This window comes from Grammomys surdaster, unplaced genomic scaffold (assembly GCF_004785775.1).
Source record: "Grammomys surdaster isolate TR1022 unplaced genomic scaffold, NIH_TR_1.0 100, whole genome shotgun sequence".
NCBI classification, from domain to species: domain Eukaryota; kingdom Metazoa; phylum Chordata; class Mammalia; order Rodentia; family Muridae; genus Grammomys; species Grammomys surdaster.
This window is the reverse complement of record NW_021604579.1, coordinates 10362064-10387833: the sequence shown is the minus strand read 5'-3', so window position 1 is coordinate 10387833 and position 25770 is coordinate 10362064. Positions and strand designations below refer to the sequence as shown.

The following is a 25770-nucleotide window of genomic DNA, read 5'->3' as shown; positions in this document are numbered from 1 at the left end:
GAGAGAGAGAGAGAGAGAGAGAGAGAGAGAGAGAGAGAGAGAGAGAGGTGTAAACATCGAATATCTTCCTAAATCATTCTCCACTTCATTTTTTGAGACAAGGTCTCTCACTGAATTTGAAGCCTTAAGACTGGCTAGACAGGCCAGCAAGTTCAGGAGGTCTTCCAGTCTCTCTAGAACTAAAATTTTAGGCGCATCTGGCTTTTAACAGTTGGTATAGACTGAATTCTAGTCCTCATGCTTTCATGACAAGTATTTTATTTACCCAATTAGTCACCTTCCCAGCCAAGTACTAAATTCTTAAAATAGAGGTTTAGCCCATACCTTTCAGGAGACTTTGAGTGGCTTCTGTGTCTGTGACTACGGTGGTGACCTAGGGAAGAAAAGGTCATTGGATGAGTGTTTCTGTTCTCCCACTCTGAGGCCATTGAAGAGGCTGGGCAGCCAGCCTCACACTCCACAGTCACAAAGCTTCCCCTTGACTCAGCACTCCCTTCCTGAAAGTCTCCCCTCACCCCACTTGCTCTTTTCCACTGCCTGACCTTTAAAAGGAGGCACAGCCTGGTGCCAAAATATGGCTATCCCCATTCCATAATGACACTCGCTAATGAAAACCCCATCCAGTGAATGGCAAATGCCAGTTTGAGAACAGATAAACAGCAAGAACTCTCAGGTCCCATGTCTCCAAGTCTGGCACCCTCTCTGATGGATGGCTAAGCACTCTCCTGTGCAGGTGGCCCCCATTCTTGGGAAAAGCAACAGACCAAACATCCTTGGGGAGATAAGCACCATGCTTTGGGGCAATCAAGCATTCCCAGACAGCTGTGGCCAGTTTGTAAAAACCTTAGTCCCTGATAGCACCATAAAGGCCAAAAGAGCTTCCCTCCCCAGGTGTGCAATCCTGCCTGTACCTAAACAAACATTGTGTTTGAGAGATGACTTCCTTTATCACTTTCCTTGTAACCTGAAACCCCAAAATCTGCCTATGGATAAATATCCCAAGGCCCTAGACGAAGGATTGCAATTCTGCCCAGCGCAGTGGGAACGGTTATCGATCCCAACCAGGCTTGCATTATTAAAAAACTCTTTTTGTCGAACTACATCAGATTGGCAATTCTTTGAGCTCTTCTGGGAATCCTGAGATCTGGCCATAACAGCCTTCATTCTCTCCTCCCCCAGTTCCTCTCCTCCTCACATTACCTTTTGGCCTACTTACTATCACAGCTCTCTAAACTGGTTATTAGTTGTTGCAGGGAATGCAGTAATCAAATCATATATCCAGAACAATAAGGCTAACTCGATAAAATGTTAATTACCTTAAGCTTTAACCTCTATTATACTGGTCCTTATTTGTGCAATTTGGATAAAAAACTGAAATCCCATTTCTGTTTAATGAAGCTCAGAAACGTCTAAACATTTGAATTCCATGTCCCTCTCCTTTTCTGCTAGGTAGTAGTGCAGCTTGGTATTTCATGTTGCAGCAGTCGTAATGCTCCTTTTAGATTTAGTTACTAAGACAAGCAGTAAAAGGCCTGAATAGTACACCTGGGGATTTAGAGCGGGATCTGTGTCGTCTGTCTCTGGACCTGCTTCGATGGCGTCGTGGACTCTTGCTCCTATGCCTTTCTCGTCGGGGAGAAGGACTGTGGAAAAGAACAGTTAGCTCAGAACCTATTTTACAATAAACCCCACCACATCCCCTTTCAAAACCATCTTGTCAGAAATAACTAAGGACCTACCTTCTTCTTTTAGGGGATCTACTCCGCCTGTGGCAAGAGGAAGAGCAGGTTAGTGTACTGGATAGTGTACATTGAAAAAAATAAAACCACCCTCTCCTTTTTTTTATGAGGGAGAAGTGTTGGGGACTGAACACAGTGGCTTCTGATTCTTACTTGTTCTATGCCTGAGATGTAGTATATTACTTCTAACACTGTTTGACCATGCAACTTATTTTGAGCAGTGAGATAATAGCAAATGTGCCATAAATAAATACTGGAAAAACATTTGCATAAAAGGACCTACTGGCACTTGAATTCTGTCAACTCCTTCATAATTAGCCAATTTAACCTGATAAGAGATAGGAGGTACAGGGGAGCTGCTCTAGCCATTCATATTACCACCACTTTCTACTATCTGGGTAATACATAGTCAGAAAACAGGTGAGCAAACATAACTGAACTGTATATCAAGTCCAGCTTAATTCACTGACAACAAACTAAGCAAAGAAATGTTTTTTTTTTTAATGTACACAGGTGTGAGGGTGTGGGATCCCCTGGAACTGGAGTTACAGTTGTGAGCTGTCATCTGGATGTGGGAGAATTGAACCCAGGTCTTCCAGAAGAGCAACCAGTGCTCTTATACACTTAGCCATCTGTCCTAGCCCCAAATGGGTTTTTCTGTCTACCAATGAGGTTTTGTTTTTGTTTTTTTGTTTTGCTTTTTCCGAGACAGGGTTTCTCTGTGTAATCCTGGCTGTCCTGGAACTCACTCTGTAGACCAGGCTGGCCTCGAACTCAGAAATCCGCCTACCTCTGCCTCCCAAGTGCTGGGATTAAAGGCATGCGCCACCACCGCCCGGCTTACCAATGAGGTTTTAAGGGTGATTGGTGCAGTAGTAATAGGGAAACATAAACAGGGGCAAAGTGTTCTAGCCCTACCTTCTGGGAGAACGACTCCGGCTCCTCCTGTAGCGCAGTGCAGGTGAGCGCCTTGGCTTGTCCAAGTCTCGGTAGCTTCTTCGTCGGTGGTCAGGTGATGGCACTCTTTCCAGCTTGAAAGGAGATAAATGAATATTGGCTTTTGTTAAAGACAGCCATGAAGAACATGGTTATAGTCCCCTTAATATTCTGTCCAGTGTACATCTCTCAAGTGGCTTTACAATGATTTGATTTCATAGGTCGGTAGTTCTATTGACAAAGAATTAGTGACCTTTTTATTGACAGCAGTATCACTTGCCTGTGATGACTACAGTAAGAAATAATAATGCTGATTTCCTTAGGAATGTGAAATAGATTCAAGTTCAGTACTGGTAAATGCAAAGCCATAGTAGATTTTAACCTTTAAAAAATTTCCTCTAGCTCTACCAAAAGTGTATGTAGCAGCAGGAGCTGGGCATGATTATGCATTTAATCCCTGCTGGAGACGCTGAAGCAGGTGGATCTTAATGAGTTTGGGACCATTCTATTCTATATAGTTCCAGGATAGCCAAAGTATATACCCTATCTTGGAAAAAACAACAACAAAAAAGAGAAGCAAAGTGTAGCAATACCCAGAGTGTTACCTACATATAATATTTATAACTTGGGATTGTGGTAAAGATGTCAAACAACTAAGTGGAGGAAAAGAATGAATTAGATTACTGTTTTATCAATATAAAACCCAATTTGAGGTTAATTTTTTAGAGATAAGGGCTCACTGTGAAACTCTGGCTGGTCTGAAACTCACAGAGCTCTACCTGTTTCTGCCTGTCTAGAGGGCTCAAAATTAAAGGCGTGTGCCACCATGGCAAGCATTTCTTGTATAGCCTTCTGGCTTTCACAGGTTTTCTTAGGATGTAATCACAAATGCTTTAGAGCTATGCTACTGTAAGCACTCCCACACGGTCATCATGTTAATGGCTGCTTAAAGACCATGTCAACAATAGACCTGACTACTTACATAGTAACAGCTGAGGAGGTGGGTTGTTTACAACCTTTCAGCACTATAATTATTCTGACAAAATATGATCAGGTAACATCTCTCCTTAAGAGTATGTTCAAGCATGGCAAGTGTTTTGTCCAAGTTTTTTGATAGTTACCATTCATTTACCAATTATGTGGGAATATACTAAGACCTTCATGAACACATAACAGTATTCAGAGAAAGATACTGAAATCCTTGCTTTACAGAAGACAAGCAATCTAACACAGCAGTAGGGACTGAGTGCACCTCAGGGATAGAATATGCATCTAGCATAGGTGAGACTGTGGATGCAATCCCTAAAACAGGGAGAAAAATCAAGACTATTAAGACCATTCTACTACTATTACAGGAAAGGAGTATCCACGCCAAGGAGTATTAGACACTGAAGCTCATAATTTTAGTAAGAATACAGCACTCTTATTTTTTAGGCACAGGCCTGTGATCCTACTATTCCTGTGGCAGAACTGAAATGTCTTCCTAGCCTTATCCACACAATACAGTGCTCCTTGTCCAAAAGGACTCCAAAAGTAATTCATCCACAAAGAATGTAAAAAGAAAAGGTTATCATTAATTTAAAAACTAAACCTTAAAAAATAAAGTAAGGGCTATTTCCTTCCTTCTCAGCCCTTAAAGCTTTCCTATATACCTTACCTTCTCATCTTCCTCTTCTTCTTCCTCACTGGACTCCACGTCATCCATGTCCTCTTCTAGAGCACTGACTCGAGGCTCCAGCTGCTCAGCTTCTTCCAGCACATAGCGTTTCTACAGAGAACACAGTCAAAATTAAAAGTCATTGCCATTTCTTCCATATCCTGATCCTAACACTGAGCTTCTAGGGTTGATAGAAAAGCCTTGGAACCACAGCTCCAGTATGATATTATTAATATACCTGGAATCCATATGCTTTTTAAAGTTCCCTACAAACATAAACAGACTGGGAAGAGAACAAGTTCATTTTCAATTGGTTCTATTTCCTGTGATCTTATACTGTAAGGTCAATGCATTGTCAATATGTTTGTTGCCAAAAAATGTTAACTTCAGGGCTGGAAAGATGATTTAGCTATTAAGAACACTTGCTGCACTTGGAAAGGATCAGAGCTCAGGAGCCAGTTCCCACATGGTGGCTCACTAGTTCCAAAGGACCCAATGCCCTCCTCTGGTAGTCTCTGGTAGAAGGTGAGAACTGATTGTCCTCTGGCCCCTATATGACCTGGCACATCCAAACACACTCAGCACTAGTAATAATTAATAAAAATAACATAAAGGCAAATGTTTTAATTTTATAAAGGCAAATTTGCCCATTTGTGTGTGTGACACAAGTACACAAGTCTCCAAATATATGTGCCAGCTTACCTATGGATGGCCAGAATAGGACTTCACTGTCTTCTGTTACTCTCTACTTTACTTCAATGAGACAGACTTTACCTGAGCTGGAAGCCTGCCGTTTTGGCTATACTATCTGGCCAGCAAGTTCTAAGCATTTGTCTGTCTCTGCCTGCCAAGCTTGGGTTATAGGTACTTAGCAGCCATGCTTTTTACATGGGTGTTTGGAGACTTGAACTCAGGTCCTTATGTTTACAGATCAAACACTCTTAACCACTGAACCATTTCCCTAGCACTTGGTGTTTTTTGTTTGCTTTTTGTTTGTTTGTTTTCATTGTTGTTGTTTGGAAGGGTTTTTTTTGGGGGGAGGGGTGTTATTGTTTGTTTTTGTGATGGTCTCACTATGAAGGCTTGGTTGTCCTAGAACTAGAACAGGCCCCATGTGCTGGGACTAAAGTCCTGTACCACAAATGTCTGGCACAATAAACTTTCAGTAAGGTTGTTTAGTTCTTTGAATAATTTACAATTTTATCTGTGAGTGTGAGCACATGTGCCAGAGTATACATGTGAAGTCAGAGGACGATCTGGGTGTCATTTCTTGCCTTCCACTTCATTTGATGCAGGTCTCTTGTCCACTGCTGTGGATGCTAGGTTAGCTGACCTGTAAGCTTCTGGCAGTTATCCCCTCTCTTGTCTTCCTTCTGCCAGTAGTGGCCTGCTCACATTACTGCTGCAAGCACCAGCTCTGTGTGTGGGTTCTGAGGATAAGGACTCAGGGTGTCCGACTTGTACAGCAAATGTTTTACCCAGTAAGCCATTTTCGCAGGCCTAAAAGCTCTTTTTTTGTTGCTTTATGAACAGTAATCAATTTGGATGTGAAGCAAGATGATAAACAAGAAGTTTAGGGGATTGAGTGTTTTCTTTCTCATTCCTAGTGATCTTTTTTCTATTTCATAGCCTAGCTTACCAATTTGAAAAAACAATACTCCAGCTATAATATTTGGGATAAGACATCCTAAAGAACCTTTCCTCTCTTCATTTTCTTTTTTGGTTTTTCGAGACAGGGTTTCTCTGTGTAGCCCTGACTGTCCTGGAACTCACTCTGTAGACCAGGCTGGCCTCGAACTCAGAGATCCACCTGCCTCTGCCTCCCAAGTGCTGGGATTAAAGGCGTGCACCACCACCGCTCAGCTTCCTCTCTTCATTTTCAAAGCTTACCCATGAAACATGACTTGCTTCTATCTCGATCCCTATCCTCTAAGTTTTCGTATAAGGACTTATTACGACAACTCTTAAAGCTTCAGTGTTTTAGTAGTATTTGTGTTTATGTGGGAGGTAAGAGGGGATCTTTGTCTCATACCTGTAGCCGGGGCAAAATGATATCACAGACTCTCTCACTGTGCAGTAGTTCATAAATGAACTCATCTACATGCATCAGTACAAACTCTGGAAGAGAAAGATTATTAGATTAAGCAACCTGGAAATGACTTAGTGACCCAACGAGTAAAAGAATCATGAAATTTTATATGAAGCTCCCTACATGCCACGCCTCTTTTCTTCCTTCCTTTCTTTTGGAGACAAGAACTGAAAGTAGGGACTTGTGCTTGCCTCTAGCTAGTGCTTTGCCACTAGGTTAAATCTCCAACCTTATTACTGGGCTAAGTTCCCAACCCTATGTCTTACTTCTTTAAAAATGTTTAATAACATTTATTATTTACTTATTGCATGCCCATGCACACGCTTTTGCCACAGTATATATTTAGAGATCAGAGGAAAACTTTCCAGAATCTGTCCTCTCCTACCATATGAGTCTCAGGCTTACATCTAGCTTGACAGGAGCTATCAGCCCAGCCAAGCCTCTTTAGAAAGAAGACACTAAGAGATAAATGAGGCTGTTCCAGATAGCAGAAGATGGGCTGTGGGCATAGTTCAATGGTAGGGCACTTGCCTTGAATGAAGTTCTAGATTCAATTCCTATCAACACCAAGGAGAGAGAGCAAGAGAGTGAAAGCAAAAAACAGGAGACACAAACATAAAAATAGACATAAATGGTCTTTAATTATGTCATATAATCTTGACTAGATAACTCAAGAATATATCAGAAGTTAATTTTAATAGGTCATTTAATAGTAATTTCTCACATTAATCCATAATGTCCCTAAATATACTATATTTCTCTTTTAGAGGCCTGTGGTGAGATAGCTCAGTAGGTAAAAGCACTTGCTACACATACCTAATGACCTTAGCTTGATCCCTAGAACTCACAATAGGAAAAAAAGAAAGACAAAAAAAAAACCCCAAAACTCTCAGATTTGTCTTCTGACTTCTACACATGTACCATTTACAATCACCACCACAATACAGACAAAGTATTAAAAAAAATATTTATTTTTTATAACATAAAATGATAATTTTTTAGAATCTCCATACTAATATTAACTTTGCAGACCTCTATTACCCTACTTAAAGAAAGTGCTACTTAAGTTTATTAGTGAATGGACAGAGATGCTGCTCAACATATGGTCGCGCACAGTACCACCACAGAATGTCCTAGATACCACAGTCATAACCCATGACCGACCACCTGTTCACTATGTTGCTTCTAGTTCATGACATAACACCTGACATATTCCTCCCTCCCTCCCTCTCCCTCTCTCTCTCCCTCCTTCTTGTGTGTGTGTGTGTGTGTGTATATATATATATATATATATATGAAGAAATAAATTAATAAAAGCTTAAAGTATAATACAGATTTAGAATTCCTAAGGAGTATTTGAGGTTTCTGGATAGAGAACTTAACTGATACCTTATACAACCATTCTAAAATCTAAAATGCCCTGAAATCTGCAACACTCTGAGTCTAAGCCATTTAGAATAGGGAGATATTCAACTTCTACTAAATTGCTAATCTTCTATATCCCAAAGAAGAAAGGTTGTCTCTCCACTTGAGAGTTTCTGATTACATTACTAGAAATCCCTCCTCAGCATAGGTGTATCTCTGAGGACAGGGCCAGTAGCTCAGTGGCAGAGCACTGAGCTCCCATGCATGCTGCCCTCCCCAGGGTTCAATTCTCCAAAACTATTCCCTCCCAAGACATGCATGGTAGTGCACTCCTGTAATTCCCATATTTGAGAGGCAAAGGCCAGAGAATCAGAAGTCTGAGGTCATCCTCAGCTACAGTGTTGAAGGTTAGCCTGGGCCACATGCCCTCAAAACAAGACAAAACTAAGCACAGATGTAGCTATAAAAGAGAGAAATCTCCTTGGATATGCTTAGTGTTTTTCATTGGGGTCCCTACATGAGTAACATAGTCCACTTAGTCTACAAAATACAGCATAGCATGGAAACAATCCTAGAGAAGCAGCCTACGGGGAAAAATGTGAAGCTGTAGGATTTGTAAACTCACCTTGTGCAAGCTAAAGCAGGTTTTTATAAAGGAACCATTTTGAAGCTTCTACATCTTGTGGATGGAGCATATGTGGAAAATATATCTGACCTAAGTCAGGGTTTAGAATGAAATGCAACAGAAAAGGGAGGCAGCTATCTTCCCAAAGGGTTAAGGCCAACTACGGCTAATGTTTCCAGTGAGGGAGACAGAAAGTTTGGTGGAAGACAGCAATGATGCACATGCAAAGGAACAGTTAGTGCGTGTGAAAATGAGTAGATAGGCTGCGGAATAACAGTCTAGAGATTTTGGCATCATACCTCCATTTCGGTTCTGGCTCTTGATTTTTCGATAGTCATTGTACAAAGGCTCCAAGTACTTGTAGCAATCAATTGCAGTTCCTGTCAGCCTCATGTAAAGTGCCCCCAACATCCGGACATACCTACCAGAGAGACGACAATGAAACAACAGGCCATCCCAAGACTTCCTCATGACAACAGTCGGTAAAAATGTTTACTGTTTTTCTCTTGTTATCAGACAAAAAGCCGTAATTCTGAAGGTACTGTTAAACAGATGGTGGCTAAAATATGCAGAGCTTATCAACTTGCCAATGTACCAATCACTAGCTGTGGGGTTTGGTACATGCTGCTCAACTTCAGATATAGCATCTGTAAAACTTCAAAGAATTAGCCTAAGATTCCAAAAAGATGATACATTTAACACAGAAGGCATAATATACATTTTATAACAATGCCAGAAAATGAATATATAGGCACAAATGTAGGTTCTGGATAAAGGTCAAAGTCACAGAGGTTAAAATTCTGATTTCATAAATTACTAAATTTAGTAACAGACATTGAACTTGTTTTTTCAACCTCTAAAATGGAGAATCTGCCACCTCATGTACTGCCTTGGTGCCATAAATAAATGCAAGAAAACTGTAGTGTTATGAACAGCATGAACACGTTACGTCCTTACTAAGTTAGTTAATTTCTAATTGTCAGGGTTTTTTGGTATTATTCCTCCTCCTCCTTTATATCATATATCCAATTCCTTACTCCAATCTCCATTTGAAATTCAAGCTTCATTACATGAGAACAGTACAGCAATGAATATACGTTCTGACAGAAATCATAGCTGAGGCCTGGCACACAGGAGGCAGAGGGTAGGGAACTGCCATAAATATAAGGCCAGCCAGGAATACATTGTATCTCAAAATCCAAACCAAAGCAAACTAAAGCTAACCAAAGCAAAAGTGTACTCTGAAGCCAGCTTTGCCTCTCCAATTCACAATGGGGGATCAGACTCAGACCCCTGCCATGTGTTCTATCCAAAGGCTTTATCTCAGCCACAGGTCTAGTTTTCTGACCTTAGGCAAATTCCTTACAATCTCTCTGTGCCTCAGTTTCTGTAAAATAGACATAGTTTTTTTTAAAGCAGTGGTATGAAAAGTATATGAATCACTATCTATAAAGCCCTTAAGACATTTCGCTTGGCACAGGATCACTAGTACACCTGCCTCCGTATTCTTAGGGAATGGATGATGTGGAACTGCTCATTATATTTACCATACATTGACAGGCTTTAAAAAAATTAAAGAAATTCTACAGGATTACAGTCAATAGGTACCAAAGTCTAAATAAGATACAGAGCTAACCTGTCAACTAACATTCTGTGTTGTATGACTCCCACATCTGATGTCTACCAACATATCACTTTGATGAGATACACTGTTTGTATCTGTGTATGTATACATATGTACAAATATTATGTGTGTATACTTATTTAATTTGTAAAATCCATTTGGGGGAAGGGAAAGTTAGGTCTACATAACCACAGCAGACAAAATACAAGTTCAAGGGCAAAAGCCTGTGGAACTGAGACACCTAACAGTCAGTCCTACTAACAAAGCCAACTCTGAACCACTAAAATGTTTGCACTAGTTAACATTGTACTCACTTGAAATCTTCATTTTTTATGAACTCAACAATGATATCCTTCTCAGGTTGAATTTGAAGCATCTTCAAGGTTAAACACAAAAAAGGGGTTGGCTTTATGTTTCCACCATACACACCACCCACGAATTTTAACTCCATGGCTTTGTCGACTACAAGTTCAGCTGAAACAACCAAAAACAAAGTGACATACACCTTAGACATATTAAAGGCCTTAAGTTTTTCTTGGTTGGAAGGTTAAATAGCTAAAGGTTTAGAGTTCCTAAATAGTCAAAAGAGTTTAATATTAAGTGAACAAGAGCTTATTAATAAAAATGACAGCCTTAAAAAGGAAAAGTAAAAAACCCTGAGCATGGTGAAGCTTGCTTTCAATCTCAACACTCAGGAAGCAGAGGCCAGCAGATCTCTTGAGTTTGAGGCCAACCTAGTTTGCAGAGTGAGTTTCAGGCCAGCCAGGGCTACATATGCCTGGAACTACACCACTACAAAAGACACAGACCCCTTATCCAAGCCCCCATTAATTTTTTAGTCCATCAACGATGGGTGGAACTCTTGAGTCCTCAATCTTTATACAACAAATCATGGGGGGAAACTCCTCTTATTACTACTAGATGCTGGTTGTTGATGGTATACAACTTTAATGCCAGAACTCGAGAGACAGAGGCAGGCACACCTCTCTGAGTTCTAGGCCATCCTGGTCTACAGAGTGAGTTTCACTCTGTACACAGGATGTGTACAGGACTACACAGAGAAACCCTTCCTAAAACAAAAACAAAAATTCAAATAAACATTGTCCTGACTTCCAGCTAAAGATAATGAGGACAAAAGATGGTTAAGTGATTTACGTGCTCAAGAACCACAGCCAGAGTCACACCAGGTGAATTTGAACAAAGCTTGGAAACCTGACCAGACAGCTACTCTCAAAAACTTGTATTGTAGGAGCCATTGAGGTGGCTCACGGCTTTGATCCTAGGGTTCAGAAGGCAGATGAATCTCTGTGTGTTCAAGGCCAGCCTTGTCTACAAAGAGAGTTCCAGGCCATCCAAGGCAACATAGTGAGGCTCTGTCTCAAGGAAAAAACAAAACAAAACAAAAAAAAAACAAAAGAACAAAACAAAAACCTAAAGGACTAGGGGAAGTAGGTCAAAAATGAAAATACTGACTCATTTAGGAACAGCAAGAATTTGACTATAAGAATGATGATGTTCCTTGAACATCTTTCAGAAAGCTGTATTCAAGGAGCTGTTATCCAGTCCCTGAGATAAAACAGTCTAGGACTCAGGAGACTATAAAAAAAAACCGGAATGGCTCAGAGAACCTAAAGAAATACTTCAGCATCAAGAAAGACCCGGTCAACCCTACGATGGTGGCATATTCCTCTAATTCCAACACTCAGGAGGCAGAGGTAGGAGTTCGATGACAGCTTGTTCTACAAAGCGAGTCCCAGCCAGGGCTATTAAAGAAAAACCTGTCTCGGAAAACTGAAAAGAAAAAAAAGGAGAAAAAAAGAAAAATCGTGTCAAATTTGTCTGTGTCCTGTCTAGTACAAGTTCAGGCTCAGAGCAGTTTATGTGAATGGTTGACATACTCTTCCCAGTATCATCCCAGAGGGTCTAACCTTCCTCACTCAGACTGAAGAAAACACCCGAGATGCGGGCTGTGCGCTGTCACTCACCTGTAAGTCCAAAACATTCTTCTTTCCAGTACTTTGATTCATAGATTCGCGTCCGGATGATCTTCTCCACCAGATACTGAGGGTTGGTGCCATGGATGCTGTGGGCATCCTTCACCGTACGGTTCGCCATTTTAGAACGCTTACAATTCTACTTCCGTCGGCTTGCTTAATACGTCACATCCAGGTTTTAAAAACAAAACAAAAAAAACCCAAAAAACAAAAAAACCCAAAAACTACCAGAGGCTAGAGAAACATGAAGGACTCCCTTCGAACCGCGGAAAGCCACCTGCTTTGTACCGGAAGCTGTGGCGCAGAGCTTTCTCCGGACTACGCACAACCCGCAACTGAGTGGGCTGAAGCAAATTGACGGAAATACGTCATGAGCCCTCGGAGGGCGTGGTGAGGTGTTAGAAACACCAAATCAGAATCAGACAATGGGCGGGGTTTCGATTAGTGGCGCGAAAAGTTTTTCCCTTGGACTTCCATTCTTAAGTCAGCTGATAGTGGTGACTACGTATTGCAGCTGTCCTCGCCCGGAGGAACCCACCCTGGAAGAGCGAGGGTTGTACAGCTACCCCAGTGCCTGGACTGCAAGTAGTAGGAAGCGGAGGGGAGCGGACAGCCCTGGCAAGCTTTGGCGAGGTGAGTGCGGGTCGTTGTCCACAGACTCCACACACGTGCGCCTAGGACCTTAAGTGCCGGCACCGCTCGCAAGCGAGTAAACATTCTCCTCGCCTCCACCGAGCTCCTGGAACACTTCCTGCACTGAAGGAGACCTCAGAGGAGCGGGCGACGCCTGCCCTCAGGGGAGCCTAAGGCTTTGGCTTTCCACGTGCACTGCTTCTGAAAAGCACTCGCAACCTTTCCTCTGGAACCGCGGAGCTGATGTTGCCATCCGCTTCGCTAGTATTCCGCCCAGAGACAGACTTTCTCTAGGTCACTTTCGCGTCCTGTACTCCTCAGGTCGCCTCTCCAAATGGCTTGCCTTTAGGTGAGCTTTCATCCCCAGTGACAGGAGAGACTGTCTAATGGCTCGTTTTTTAATTGGGTCTAGTGTATTCGTAACAATTGTAGAAATTGGGAGTTCTAATGAACTGCGAGATTCTTATCATGAGATCATTTTAGTTTTCCATGAAAGTCGAATGATCGTACTTTATTTTCTACTGTAATGGTTTTTAGAGATTTTTCTGTGTATTCCTGACCGTCTTGTAACTCGCTCTGGACCAGGCTGGCCTCGAACTTAGAGACTGCCTCTGCCTCTGAGGCGCTAGAATTAATTAACCCACCACACGCATTTTTTTCAGAATTCAATTGGGGAAGGTCCGGGAGGGGATTCAAAACAGGGTTTCTCTGTGTAGCAATGTTTTTCCTGGAACATATTCTGGCCTTACACTCAAACAGATCAGCCGGGCTCTGCCTGACTAGAATTAAAAATTTTTAGAAGCAGTAGTTGCATGTTTGGAGGTTTCTGAATTCTGTGAAAGTGAGTGCAGTGTTTGCACTGAATTGTGAAATACATATCATCTAGTTATGTGCAGAAGATATAAATAAAATGCTGACCTTTATATTCGAATGCAAAAAAGTAACTTTATCAGGGTCAAAGCCTGTGCCACGTTCTGCCACTCATCCTCAATATTCCAAGAAAAAGGGGCCGAATTAGTACCTGCGTAATGATTCAACCAGTATGGGCTCTTGACACTAAACTGGAACCCACAGGAGAGGAGAGAACCTGCTGCCTCTAATTGACCTCTGCTTTCACATGTGTGCTACAGTTAGACTAGATCACACACACATGGGCAAAAGAAATGGTTGTTGTTGGTTTTTTTTGGGGGGGAGGGCAGATTAATAAGAAGCAGAAAAAAGATTTCACTGTGGCCACATTGAGGAGAGAGATATCCAGTGACTCTAGCCTTCTTCATTCCATTTTCTCAGTCCTAATGTGAGGGTATGGTTTAATTAAATAAAAGGCCTTAACTGAGCAATCTGCCAAAGGTGTGCCATCGGCTACACACAAACACACACAGAGTTATCTCAGCTCTCTCTCCTGAGAGGCTCCTACAGAACTGTTGTTGTCTGTCCTTCCTGAAGACAAGTTGTTCCTCTGGCTTCAGTATTCTTCAGGATGAAATTCCTGAGACAACTCAAACTTTTGGGGTCTATTGTTTCAATAGTTGGTTATAGTAGGATGGACATTGGTTTATCATACTGTATTTTCTCACCCTTATTACTGATTATCTTAGAACAGTGCTTAGCACACAGGCCTCAAATAATAGTGGTTAAAAAAAAAAGGTACTATTCCATTTTGTGGATCAGGAAATGGGTCTGGTGGACCTGCCACTCTGTGATTGGGAAGCCTAACTTATTATAATAAGCTGCCAGAAGAAAATGCTGTCCATTTTCACAGTTAATACGAACATGCCTAAGGTAAGGTAGTTTATTGGTATCTGACTGTTCAGAGTTAACTCTTAAAAAGACAACCTCTACCTTTCATTAGCAAATAGTATCATTGAGGATCTTCTATGAATTTACATACATTGTTTTGGGGTTATTTTAAAGATACATCTGAGGTACGTATGTCAGGAGTTTGGGCTTTTATTAAGGTTCTGTTGCTGCCTAGGTGTGGCTCCTGTACTGGGTGCATATTTCAGATTTGTGGTATCTGACATCAAGACCTTCAGTGGGTATCTCTAGAAGTCAGACTTTTCTCTTGGCCAAGCCAGTCCTCGATCTCCAGTCCATTCACCATTTTGCTGATAATTGATGAGCTGATGGGGGCTGGGGGGAGGAGAGCAGTTGATTGAACTGTGTATTAGCACTTCAGCATCCTTCTATATCAGTGTCATTCTTCAGTGGGAAGTTGATAAATGATAGGAGTTCTGAAAAGAAGTCCTAAGCACAGCAGGTAGCAGGCCTTTTGTGCTACAGGCCTCTAACTTGCCATCTTTTCGTTTTCTGAGGTATCGTACATTTTATGTGTGCACATGTTTGCCAACTTTCTGTTGCTATAACAAAATACTTTAAAAAAAAACTAAAAGAGGATAGATTTACTTTGGCTTACAATTTCAGATAATTTCTGTCTTAGAGTCATGTCAGGACTAGATAAGGGTCTCCCCAAAGGCTTGTTCCTAAGGACCTACTTCTTTTACCTAAGTCATGTTTATGTCTATGCATAAAGTATGTGCCTTTTGTCTCCAGAGGCCAGAAGAGGGTGTCTGATTCCTTGGAACTGGAGTTAAAGGGGGTTTTAAGCTGCCACGTGGGTGCTCAGGTTCTCTGCAAGAGCAACAAGGACTCTCACCATTGGGCCATCTCTCCAGTGCTCATTTCCTGTATTTTAAAAGACTTCAAAGTTCTATCATCTCCAATTTATGAACCTTTAATCCATTGAAGAGATCAGTTTCCAAAAGCCTATCAGATGGCAGCTACTGCTTAATCAGGAGACCTTTGGGAGAATACAATTCCAAACCACAACAATGCAGTTTTCATAGTTTGATAATTTTCTTGTTCTATACTACTAATGAGAACATTTTGGTTCGTGTCTTTTCATTCTATATATGTCTATAAATTGCTGGGTCATAGAGTGGGCATATATCTAAGAATTTGTATGAAAGTTTTTAGTTTCCAAAAATGACTTTTTGTTGTTATTTTGTATTTGTTTTTCAGAGAGGGTTTCAGTGTGTCACCCTGGCTACCCTAGAACTCTATATAGACATTCAGTTGATATTCCCATTTTATTTAAATGGATGCTTACTGAGTACTACTATTTACTTGAGTCTTTGCTTTTCTATTTCAGAGAGACGTTTGCTTTACTTCATTGTGGAAAGCTGGGGTAAGTTATAAGATTATTTCTTACAAGTGTGTGTTGCATCATAAAATAAAAAGAATATATCTTGAAAGTAAGTGTTGGGATTTTCCTTAAACATTTATGTAGATTCAAGCACTTTCACTAATTTTTACCAAAACATTATTGAACAGTATGAATTGAATTTTATTTTTCTCCCAAGTACTGGAGATTGAACCTAGAGTTGAAAGTACATCCTCCTGACCCATATCCTCAGCCCCTTTTCACATTTTGAGATAGCATCTAATTTGCCCATGCTGTCTGACAGGCCTTGAAGTTGGTGATCCTCCTGCCTCAGAATCCCAAGTAGTTGGGATTATGTTCCTATGTCAGTGGGCCTGGCTGGCTTCTTTGCTCTTTGTTTAGGTCTACCTTGTATTTGGGTAAGAGTCACTCTAGTAGTACAGTCAAAGCCGTGCAGGTTAGTGACACTGGGAGTGTGTTCAAGTTATACTCTACAGTCATAGCACAGTCATTTGCACCTGTTGGTGTTTTTTGGTTTTTTTTTTTGTGTCAAGGTCTCACTATGTGCAGTCCTTGTTAACCTGGAATTTGCCATGTAGACAGGGCTGGACTGGAACTCACCAGAAAGGTATTTGTTTCTGCCTCACAAATGCTGAAGTTTTAAGGCTGTCACTCATGTATCTCTTTTCCCTGCCCCACTCTTGAGGTTTTTTGCAAAGCTAAACTTCATTCAAAGTATAAATAAAGGAGAAAGCTGATTCTTTGCAGAAAGAAGGGACCAGAGCCAGACTCCCTAATAACCCAGTATCTTTATTTTACTCTTGGAGTTTTTTAAATACTTTTTTAAAGCAGAGAAATTTTGGGGATCAAGTGTTTGTGAGCAGAATATAAGATAGAATGCCACAGAACTCGAGGAAATCAATTTGTTTAATTTGGATATCTACAGCTTTTACAATTCTTTTTTTCCAACAAAACTTTGTTCTCATTAATAATTCAGAGTAATGTTAACCCTGTAAGAGAAGCATAAATTTTTGATTAAAGGCTTAGTACTAATTAGCTTAATTCTAAGATTGATATGGTTGATATTTTTATTAGGACTGAGAGATTATAATGTCTAATTCCATTGTAGAGAGAATCATATTAGACTTTTCAGTCCTTTTCCAGTTTTCTATCACTAAAAATGTGCTTTAGAGATTTATTTAATGTGTAACTGTTTGCCAGTGTATATATATGTGTACCTATCATTGCCTGCTTTTGAGGCTAGAAGGGAGTATGAAATCCCTTAGAACTGGAGTTACAGACATTGTGAGCCTCCATGTAGGTGCTGGGAGCCGAACTTGGTAAGTGCTGAGCCTGCTCTCAACCATGTACTTTAATATCAGCATTTCTTATAACCTATTCACAATATTCAGACCTGGGTCTATCAGATGCAAAGAAAAATATTCTGCCAAAGCAAGGATAGTTAGTTACTGATTATGTATGGGTGTATTTCTATGTGCATGTGAGGTCCATTCCTTAGGAGCTGTTACCTAGTTTTTGTTTGTTTTTAAAGATTGTGTCTTTTATTGGCCTGGAACTTGCTAAGTAGGTTGCCTAGCTTGTCAGCAAGTCCCAGGGATTCACCTGCCTTTGTTTCTCCTGCAATAGGATAACAAGAGCATCCCACCATGCCTAGTCTTTTCATGTACTTTCTGAGAAATAAACTTAGGTCCTCGTGCTTACGTGACACTTTACTGAGCTAGGTCTTTATTCTGTAAAATGATTATTATGTTAATATAGATTCATAAAATTAGTACTGGTGTAGTATTTAACCAACTAGTTTCCCAAATAACCACACTGGAAGACTAAGACTTATTAAAATTGTCTTGAGCCAAATTCTGAGCAGTTATTCCTCCATTCTGAACTTCCAAGCTAGTTAGGCTTCCTCCCAGACGGTATTCCCATAGTACTTGCATTTTTTTTTTTTTTTGTACTTTTTTGTTCCAATTCTCTTTGGGTGCTTCCTTGACCTCTCCTTGTGGGTTGCTCGCTCCTTCCTTCCTTCCTTCCTTCCTTCCTTCCTTCCTTCCTTCCTCCCTTCCTTCTTTCCTTCCTGTCTCTTTCTCTACTTCTCCTAGAATTGAAAGTTCCACTTTATCCTCGGCAAAGCTCTGTATTGGCACCTTGACTTTTATTGGCAATGTGGATAATGAATGAGGTCCAATATTTATACAAACTTGAGACAGGAGCTTCTAAGAATAAACATAACAGAACTATGACCAGACTGAGACCAGATAATGGGATAGAGAAATCAGCATTTGAAATAATACAAATAATACAGATTTTACACTGTGTACAAAAAACATATTGCCAATACTATCCTCGATGTAAGTGAAATTACACATTTGATAAAATTCATCACTACTCCTTCAAATGTTGCTTTTGTAGATTTGTACCACTATTCCTGGTAACCCCTAGTTTGAGTCCCTGTTAGCAATGTCTGCTGATAACTTAATATATTCAGCTCATAAATCCTTGCAAAGATCTTTCTCCCTGAGTCATAAGACCTGACTCTAACATCCAGTCGCTCCTTTCGGCTCTGTGCACCACGAGTTGTTCTTTACTACATTATAGTTTACCCTAGCTGAAGACATGTCACTTGGACATTTGTTCACACTTGTGCTTTGTTTGTAGTAAGTACCTTTTCCTCTCTCTCTCTCTTTCTCTCTCTCTCTCTTTCTCTCTCTGCTTGGTTTTTTGAGACAGGGTTTCTCTGTGTAGCCCTGGCTATCCTGGAATACTGTAAACCAGGCTGGCCTCAAATTCACAAAAGTCCATCTGCCTCCCCCTCCCAAGTGCTGGGATTAAAGGTGTGCACCACTACCACCTGCCTAGCAGTAAGATCTTGTAGGCATTTATAATTTTTTTTTTTTACATTGAGTCTCTATATAAAATATACTAAATCGCCTGTATTTGATTTCCAACAAGATTGACTTTTTCAGTGTTATTGCAAACCAAGCATGGAGGCACATGTCTTTAATCGCAACTATCAGGAGGTAGAATCAGAGGATCTCTTAATGAGTTGGAGACGAGCCTGGTCTACATAGTGTGTTGCAGGACAGCCAGGGCTGTGTAAAGAGACAGTATTTTGAAGAACAAACAAAAAGTTTTTTTTTTTTTAATGTTATTGGTTTAAATGTGTGTTAGTGTGTAGCCGCCTGTGGCCACGGACCAACTGGGTTTTCCTGAAAGGGGGGCTGGAAATGAAGAAAGGGACGGAGGGCGAGAGAAAAATGAAGCCAAGACAAAGTTCTCTGATCAAGGCTCGAAGTTTAATGTTCAGCTCTTCAATTTAAAGGGAAAGCCCCACTGAACCCCTTCTTGTTTCAGCCGGAGATGGGTGGGAGAACCCATCCTTAGTCACAACCAGAGATGTCTCAAGCCAAGCTCAGCAGGCAGTTTATTCTTCTAAGTTCCTGTAGCGGGCTGTATGGGCAGCCAAGGTGGGTAACTCCACCTAGGTCCTATTATTTGGTCTGTTGTGGTAAACAAGGTCTATCAGGCCTGCTCAAGACTGGGAGGAGGGCACAGTAGTGGGGCAGGAGTATTGAGAAAAAAATGCTGAACTCAGTTAAGGCAGGGACTGACTTTATCTTACAACCCATCAGAACCATGCCATCCTATCTCACAAGGCAGAAGACCAGACAAACTTTCTCATGGGTTGGCAGGCCATTGACGGATCGAAAACACTTGAAACAAATGTACAAGTAAGTAGTGGAGCTCTTTGGTTGGATTGCAAAACGTAGCTTCTCAGGCTAAACCTTTGATAGTTTGTATTTAAACTGTTCTCACTGTGGATTGAGGTTTCATAGTATTTTTGTTAAGATGTTTTTGTGTGATGCAAAATCATCTGTTGTGGTTTGTTAGTAAGACTTGATGTATACCATAATGTCATCTAATTAGGGTGAATTTGAAAGTTAAACGATAAAGAGAGATGTTGGTGCTGTGTCCTTCCCAACTTTGTGCTTGTGTGGGTGCCTGTGGTGTGAGGTCTGTATGCTTACTGGAGATCTGAAGGTGATGAAAATTGGGTGCTTCCTTGATTGCCCTCTACTTATTTATTGCACTGTTTTAATCCTTTGAGAATTCCGTTTTGTGTTCTGATCTTTCATTGTCCTCCCCACTCCTCCTGTCACCACTCTCCTATCTCATCCCTTTCTACCCAACTTTGAGATTTCTTTCCTTCCCCCTTACCCCCTTTACCAAATGACTTAAGTTTGTGTTGTCTGGCTAGTCTTGGGAGTGGGCCTGCCCTATAGGGATCAATTTATTAAAGAAAACTGACTCTCCCTCTCCTAGCTATCAAATGACAATAGCTACTTAGCTACTGGTGTGATTTTGTGCCCTCCTTCTCTCTGTGCTAGGGTTTTGTCTGGCTGGAGCTTGTGAAAGTCTTGAGCATGCTATCACAATTGCCTTGAGTTCATGTGTGCACCTGCCCTGTTGTATCTGGAAAACGTGTTTTTCTTGATGCTATTATCAATCACCTCTGGTTCTTAGAATCCTATCTATCCCCTCTTCCATGACGATCCCTGATCCTTATAGAAACCCTATACTTTATCTATTGGTGCAGGTTCCTTTTGCTGAATCCAGAGCTCACCAATTCCAGCTAATGTAGCTAGCTAGCTATGTGAGGGATTCCTTGTTCTGCTTCCCAAATGCTGGACTCTCAGTGATTGCCACACTTACCTGTAAGTGCTGGGAAACTGAACTCTAGTCCTTGTGCTTGCTTGCTCAGCAAGTGCTTCATCCACTGAGCCAGCCCCTCACTCCTCAGCAGTTTTGATATTAGGCAGTTTTCCAGCCCCTTGAAGTAAGCCTTTCTTGTTCTTTGTCCAGTAACTGAGGTAGTTAAAAATTGTAGGAAGGCATCTAAATTAATCATTTATCCTTTATACTTTCACTGGGTACATTGTTTTCCCAGTAAGATGATTGGAGCGCTTAGAGAAACCATCTAGAGGAGTTTTTAGTTGTAAGAACATCTTTGAACTTGAAAAATGGCTCAGTGGTTGTGAGTGCTGGCTGGTCTTTCAGAGGATTCAAATTTGATTCCCCCACATATATTATGACTCAACTTTCTGTAAACTTCAGTCCCAGGGGATCCGGGCCCCCGAGGGCACTACACATGCATGTGGTGCATAGAAAGACATTCAAACAAGCACTCGGTACATGAAATAAACGTGAAGTCTCAAAGAATTTAAGAGGGAGCTGGACAGGCATGAACGTTGTCTTTACTATCAAATTCTAAAAATCTTTTCCCACTTTAATTATCATGTTTCTTTGTCATTTTCTAGAGGAATTTGTATAAAAATCAATGATCGTTCTGAGATTCACATCGAGGTTGGACAGTTTGTATTGATTCAAGGGGAAGATAATAAAAAGCCCTATGTTGCTAAACTGATTGAATTATTTCAAAATGGTGAGTTTGGGCCTGAAATGGGAGCCTTATCTTATGGGGCATGATGCAGGAGGGGAAGCCACTGAGTTCTATGTTCATAGACACTTTCAGAACACCATGGATTTCAGATCCACCATGGTGGATCACGTAAGTGCTAGCTGTTCCTTTCTCTGACTAGAATTTATGCACTTGGTAGCATGGTGTGAGGTGAAATGGAATTAGAGGGCTCAAGAATTTAGCCTTTCCATTATTTTTAGAGGCAAGAATGTTCTTGAGTATAGCATTTGGAGGTTAGAAACTTTGAAAGACAGTAGGAAAACTGATGGTTTGTAATGTTAGGTATGGTTTTTTTTAGTTTTAATAGGAAGTTACTATGAAATCTTTGAAGTATGACTTCTTCACAAGAAGAGAGGAAGCAAATTGCATTAGAAAGGTATAACAGTTCCTGTTCAGACAGGGAAAAAGAAAAACACTTTTGATGTTTAACTCATGGGGACTTTTGTACAAAGTTTTACAGGCTAGAAAAAAAAAATGGTGCTCTTCATTGGAGGCTGGGATAGGTTTAGATTCAGGATCTGCCTAGTGAGTGAGATTGTACTCACAGCTACTTCCTGATGTCTGGAAAGGTAGGAACAGGCTAGAACTCCAGAGGGAAGAGCAAGAAGCAAGAGGGCTACACAGAGAAACCTCCTCTCAAAAAGTGACAACAGAAAAAGAAACAAGGGAGCAATTTGAAACTGTATAAAGCCGTCTCTCCATAGGGATGCAGTTGCCAGAGTCCTCTGGAGGCGTCTATGCCTAAGTGAGAAAGAAAGGTTAGAGATTTTTACTCAGCACAGATGGGACAGAGGACTGTTGGACAAGCATGGAGAGAAACTTCATCAAGCTATTTATCTACTAGAGAGGGAGCCCATCAGTAGGAGTGTGAGCTTGGTCTAAGGCTTAGGAGCTCTTGTGTAGAGCTTCCATCGATGACTTGGTATCTCTACAGAGTGAATGATGGAGGCCCATGGTCATACTATTAAAATATATCCTTTTGTTTTTGGAATGTTATCATAATGGTAAATTATAATAATAAAGCTGAAGCTTATAAGCCTGTGTTCCGAAAAGTCATTACAGTCGTTATTGAGTGTTCTCAAGGACTTTAATTTTGTTTTTACATTTATTTATCTTTGTGTGTGTGTGTGTGTGTGTGTGTGTGTGTGTATACAAGTTCATTATAGTCTGCACGAGAGAAATCAGAGGACACTTGTGGGAGTTGGTTCTCTCCTTTCACTGTGGGTTCCAGGAATTAAACGTAGGTTCTCAGGGTTGGCTCCAAGTACCCTTACTTGTTGACTCTTCTTAGTATCCCAGTGTTTTTTGTTTTGGTGTAGTTTTTGAGATTAAGTTTCATGTACCCAGAACTGGAATCTGTTCCTTTAAGTTGTGATGTTCCTGCCCTTGTTTACCAAGTGCTGGGGTTATAGTTATAAACCACCATGCCTAACTGGGGGCCTTCTTATATTTTTGGTTGTGAGCCTAGCCTTTAACAGCTGAGCCATCTCTCTATCCCTGGGCCTTCTTAATAATCATTAATTTGTAAAGATTTTTTTCATTAATATTTTAAGTGATAGTAACTTGTTTTCCATCCCTTTGGAAATTCCTGTGTGTACTGGTAAACACTGAAGAAGTAGAGCATGGTGTGCTGGAAAGATAGCTCAGAGCCTGAAAACACTACACTTTCAGGGGATCCAGGGCTAGTTCCTAGTACCCCCTGTCTGTAACTCCAATTCTAGGGGATCTAATCCCCTTTCTAGCCTCCATGGATACTGCATACAAGTGATACCCATACATATATTGAGACAAAACACTCATACATATATATCAAATAAAAATGAAATTTTTTATTTTATTTTCTCTGTTCCACATTAGATTTGTCACATACTTTTTCTTTCTTTTTTTTTTTAAAGATTTATTCATTTATTTTATGTATATGAGTACACCATTGCTCTCTTCAGACACACCAGAAGAGGGCATCAGATCCCATTACAGATGGTTGTAAGCCACCATGTGGTTGCTCAGAATTGAACTCAGGACCTCTGGAAGAGCAGTCAGTGCTCTTAACCACTGAGCCATCTCCCCAGCCCTAAAATCCTTTTTATAAAACATGGGGCAACACCAGGCCTGTGGCACACACCTTTAATCCCAGCACTTGGGAGGTAGAGGTAGATTTCTGAGTTTGAGGCCAGCCTGATCTATAAAGACAGTTCTAGAACAACCTGGACTATATAACTCTGCTTTTAAATGAAAAAAAAAAAAAAAAGTGGAGCAACATAAAATTTTGTAGAGTTTATTGAGAGTAAATATATCTATTGTATAGTGTTTGGCACGTAGGCAGTATTCAGTTATGTATTGTTTGCCTTAGTAATTAATCTTCCCTTTCCACCCGGTCCTCCTAGGATCTGAAGTTCCTCCCAAGAAGTGTGCACGAGTACAGTGGTTCATCCGATTTTCTGAGATTCCTCTCTCTAAAAGGCATCTGTTAGGCCGGAGGCCTCCTGCACAGGAGGTATTCTGGTATGACTGCTCTGACTGTGATAACAACATTTATGTGGAGACCATCATTGGACCTGTTCAGGTTTGTGCCTGAAATCCTGGGTTCTATCTTTAACGCCGACACTGCATGGCTTCAGAAATATTACTAGTTCTAATTTGAATTTTGTTCTAATCCTATCTGTTTGGTTGCTTCCCCCAACACACAGATACTGACAGCACAGAACATATGCTCTGAGCTTTCTAGAGGAAGCAACATTGGGATTATGACCGGAAAGTAGAGCGGGAATTAGAAATGTGCTTTAGTGAAAATGATACGAGCACAGAACATTGTAAGGCTAAATATATAATGAGGATTTCTTCACCTTGAATAACTCAGTAAAGAGTGCTAATTGCTAAAGGCCACCCTGTGTTACAGGATTTTTCGGTTCAGGAGCTGTGCTGTTGAGTCTTATCTCTAGAGCTGTTTTCATATCCCAAAGTAGGATTATGCTTTCCTGTGAAGTTTGGCTTTGGGTGGGGAATTGATTTAACAATTGGCCATAGAGACTGGTCTGACCTAGCTATAGAAATTTATTTCATGGTTAAATGAATGAAGGCAAGAAAGGTAGAGGCAGACATTGAAGCATATAGATTTGGAAGGTGTGCTGTTTAGTTTTTGTCAACTCGACATAATGAGAGATGTTTGGAAATACCTCCAACAAATTGGTCTGTAAGCAAGTATCTAGGGCATTTTATTAGTGATTGATGTGAAGGACCCAGCCCACTGAATATGCTACCTCCTGGGTCATAAAAGAAAGCAAGGGCAGTAAACAGCACTCATTCTTCCTTGACCTCTGCTTCGGTTCCTGTCTCCAGTTCCGTCAGTGGTGGACTTTTACCACAATTTCAAGCTGTAAGGTGAAATAAACCTTTTCCTCCTCCAGTTAGTGTTGGTCAGTGTTTTATCAAGGGCAGAGGCAACCAGGTACTTAAAGAACACAGACTGTTGGGAGTTATAAGCAGGACTACCATTAAAGCCAGCCTCTGCTAGTGTGCAAGGCCGTTAGGAAACACCAAGCACCAAGTGAGGTAGAGCTTGACCTTAGAAGGCAATGAAAAACCAGTTTAAGAGGCAGGGAGGTGGTGGCTCACACCTTTAATCCCAGCACTTGGGAGGCAAAGGCAGGTAGATCTCAGAGTTCTAAGCCAGCGTGGTCTACAGAATGAGTTCTGTAGGACAGCCAGAGGTCTCAAAACCAAAGAGAAAGGGGGGTGGGGGGGTAGGGGTGTGGGGAGGGGAAGAGAAGAGAACCAATTTAAATCATCTGACCTTGGAGCTGTGTGGTGCCACCATTAACTGTTTAGCATGTGGCACAATCTTGGGGAGTTTGGCCTAGGTGAACAGATTGGGGGTGTAGGGCAACCAAGGAATGGGCTAATATGTGCTTGAACTGAGATGACAGCAAGCATAAAGAAGAGAAGCCAGGCAGGGTGAGGATATAGTCCAGTAAGTAGGCAGTCTGCCTAGCATGAATGAAGCCTTGGGTTCAGTCCCCAGCAGTACGTAACCCAGCTGTGGTGGTACACACCTGGAATTCCAATACTCAAGAGGTAGAGTTAGGAGGATCAGAAGTTACAGGAGACCCTGTCCAAAAAATAGTAAAGCCTATGAAAGAGAAAAAGAATAATTTGCTGGGCATGGTGGTCTACAGGAGGGAGGGGCTGGCAGATCTCTGAGCAAGGCAAGCCAGGGCTACATTGAAAGATACTGTCTCACAAACAAAATAGGAATAATTTCTATTTCATTAAAATCCTTGAACTATTCATGGCTTTTTAAATGCTCAGTTTCTCAATCAGTGTGCTGCAAAGCGTCTGTCTCTTTAAATATAAAAGGTGGCATTTCAGATAAAGATGTGAGCCTACATAGGTTCCACTGCAGCCATGATAGTCTTCCTTCCTTCCTTCCTTCCTTCCTTCCTTCCTTCCTTCCT

At 41.0% G+C, this 25770-nt stretch overlaps 2 protein-coding genes across 2 annotated transcripts in view; one reads left to right on the top strand and one right to left on the bottom strand.

Annotated features, from left to right (window-relative positions):
* Prpf38a (pre-mRNA processing factor 38A) overlaps nt 1–12385 on the bottom strand; it is a 14512-nt gene extending 2127 nt beyond the window's left edge. Inside the window, exons 1-9 of the mRNA XM_028786835.1 lie at nt 12021–12385; nt 10350–10509; nt 8711–8832; nt 6365–6450; nt 4333–4443; nt 2658–2770; nt 1740–1766; nt 1546–1643; nt 325–373 (exon numbers count right to left, since the gene is read on the bottom strand). Of these exons, the coding sequence (XP_028642668.1) occupies nt 325–373; nt 1546–1643; nt 1740–1766; nt 2658–2770; nt 4333–4443; nt 6365–6450; nt 8711–8832; nt 10350–10509; nt 12021–12150 (896 nt within the window). The 5' untranslated portion in view covers nt 12151–12385. The remainder of the gene's footprint in view (nt 1–324; nt 374–1545; nt 1644–1739; nt 1767–2657; nt 2771–4332; nt 4444–6364; nt 6451–8710; nt 8833–10349; nt 10510–12020) is intronic.
* A 182-nt stretch (nt 12386–12567) lies between these two features.
* Orc1 (origin recognition complex subunit 1) overlaps nt 12568–25770 on the top strand; it is a 30521-nt gene continuing 17318 nt past the window's right edge. The window contains exons 1-5 of the mRNA XM_028787270.1: nt 12568–12662; nt 15814–15849; nt 19473–19571; nt 21159–21283; nt 23704–23882. Coding sequence (XP_028643103.1) covers nt 19477–19571; nt 21159–21283; nt 23704–23882 — 399 coding nt within the window. The 5' untranslated portion in view covers nt 12568–12662; nt 15814–15849; nt 19473–19476. The remainder of the gene's footprint in view (nt 12663–15813; nt 15850–19472; nt 19572–21158; nt 21284–23703; nt 23883–25770) is intronic.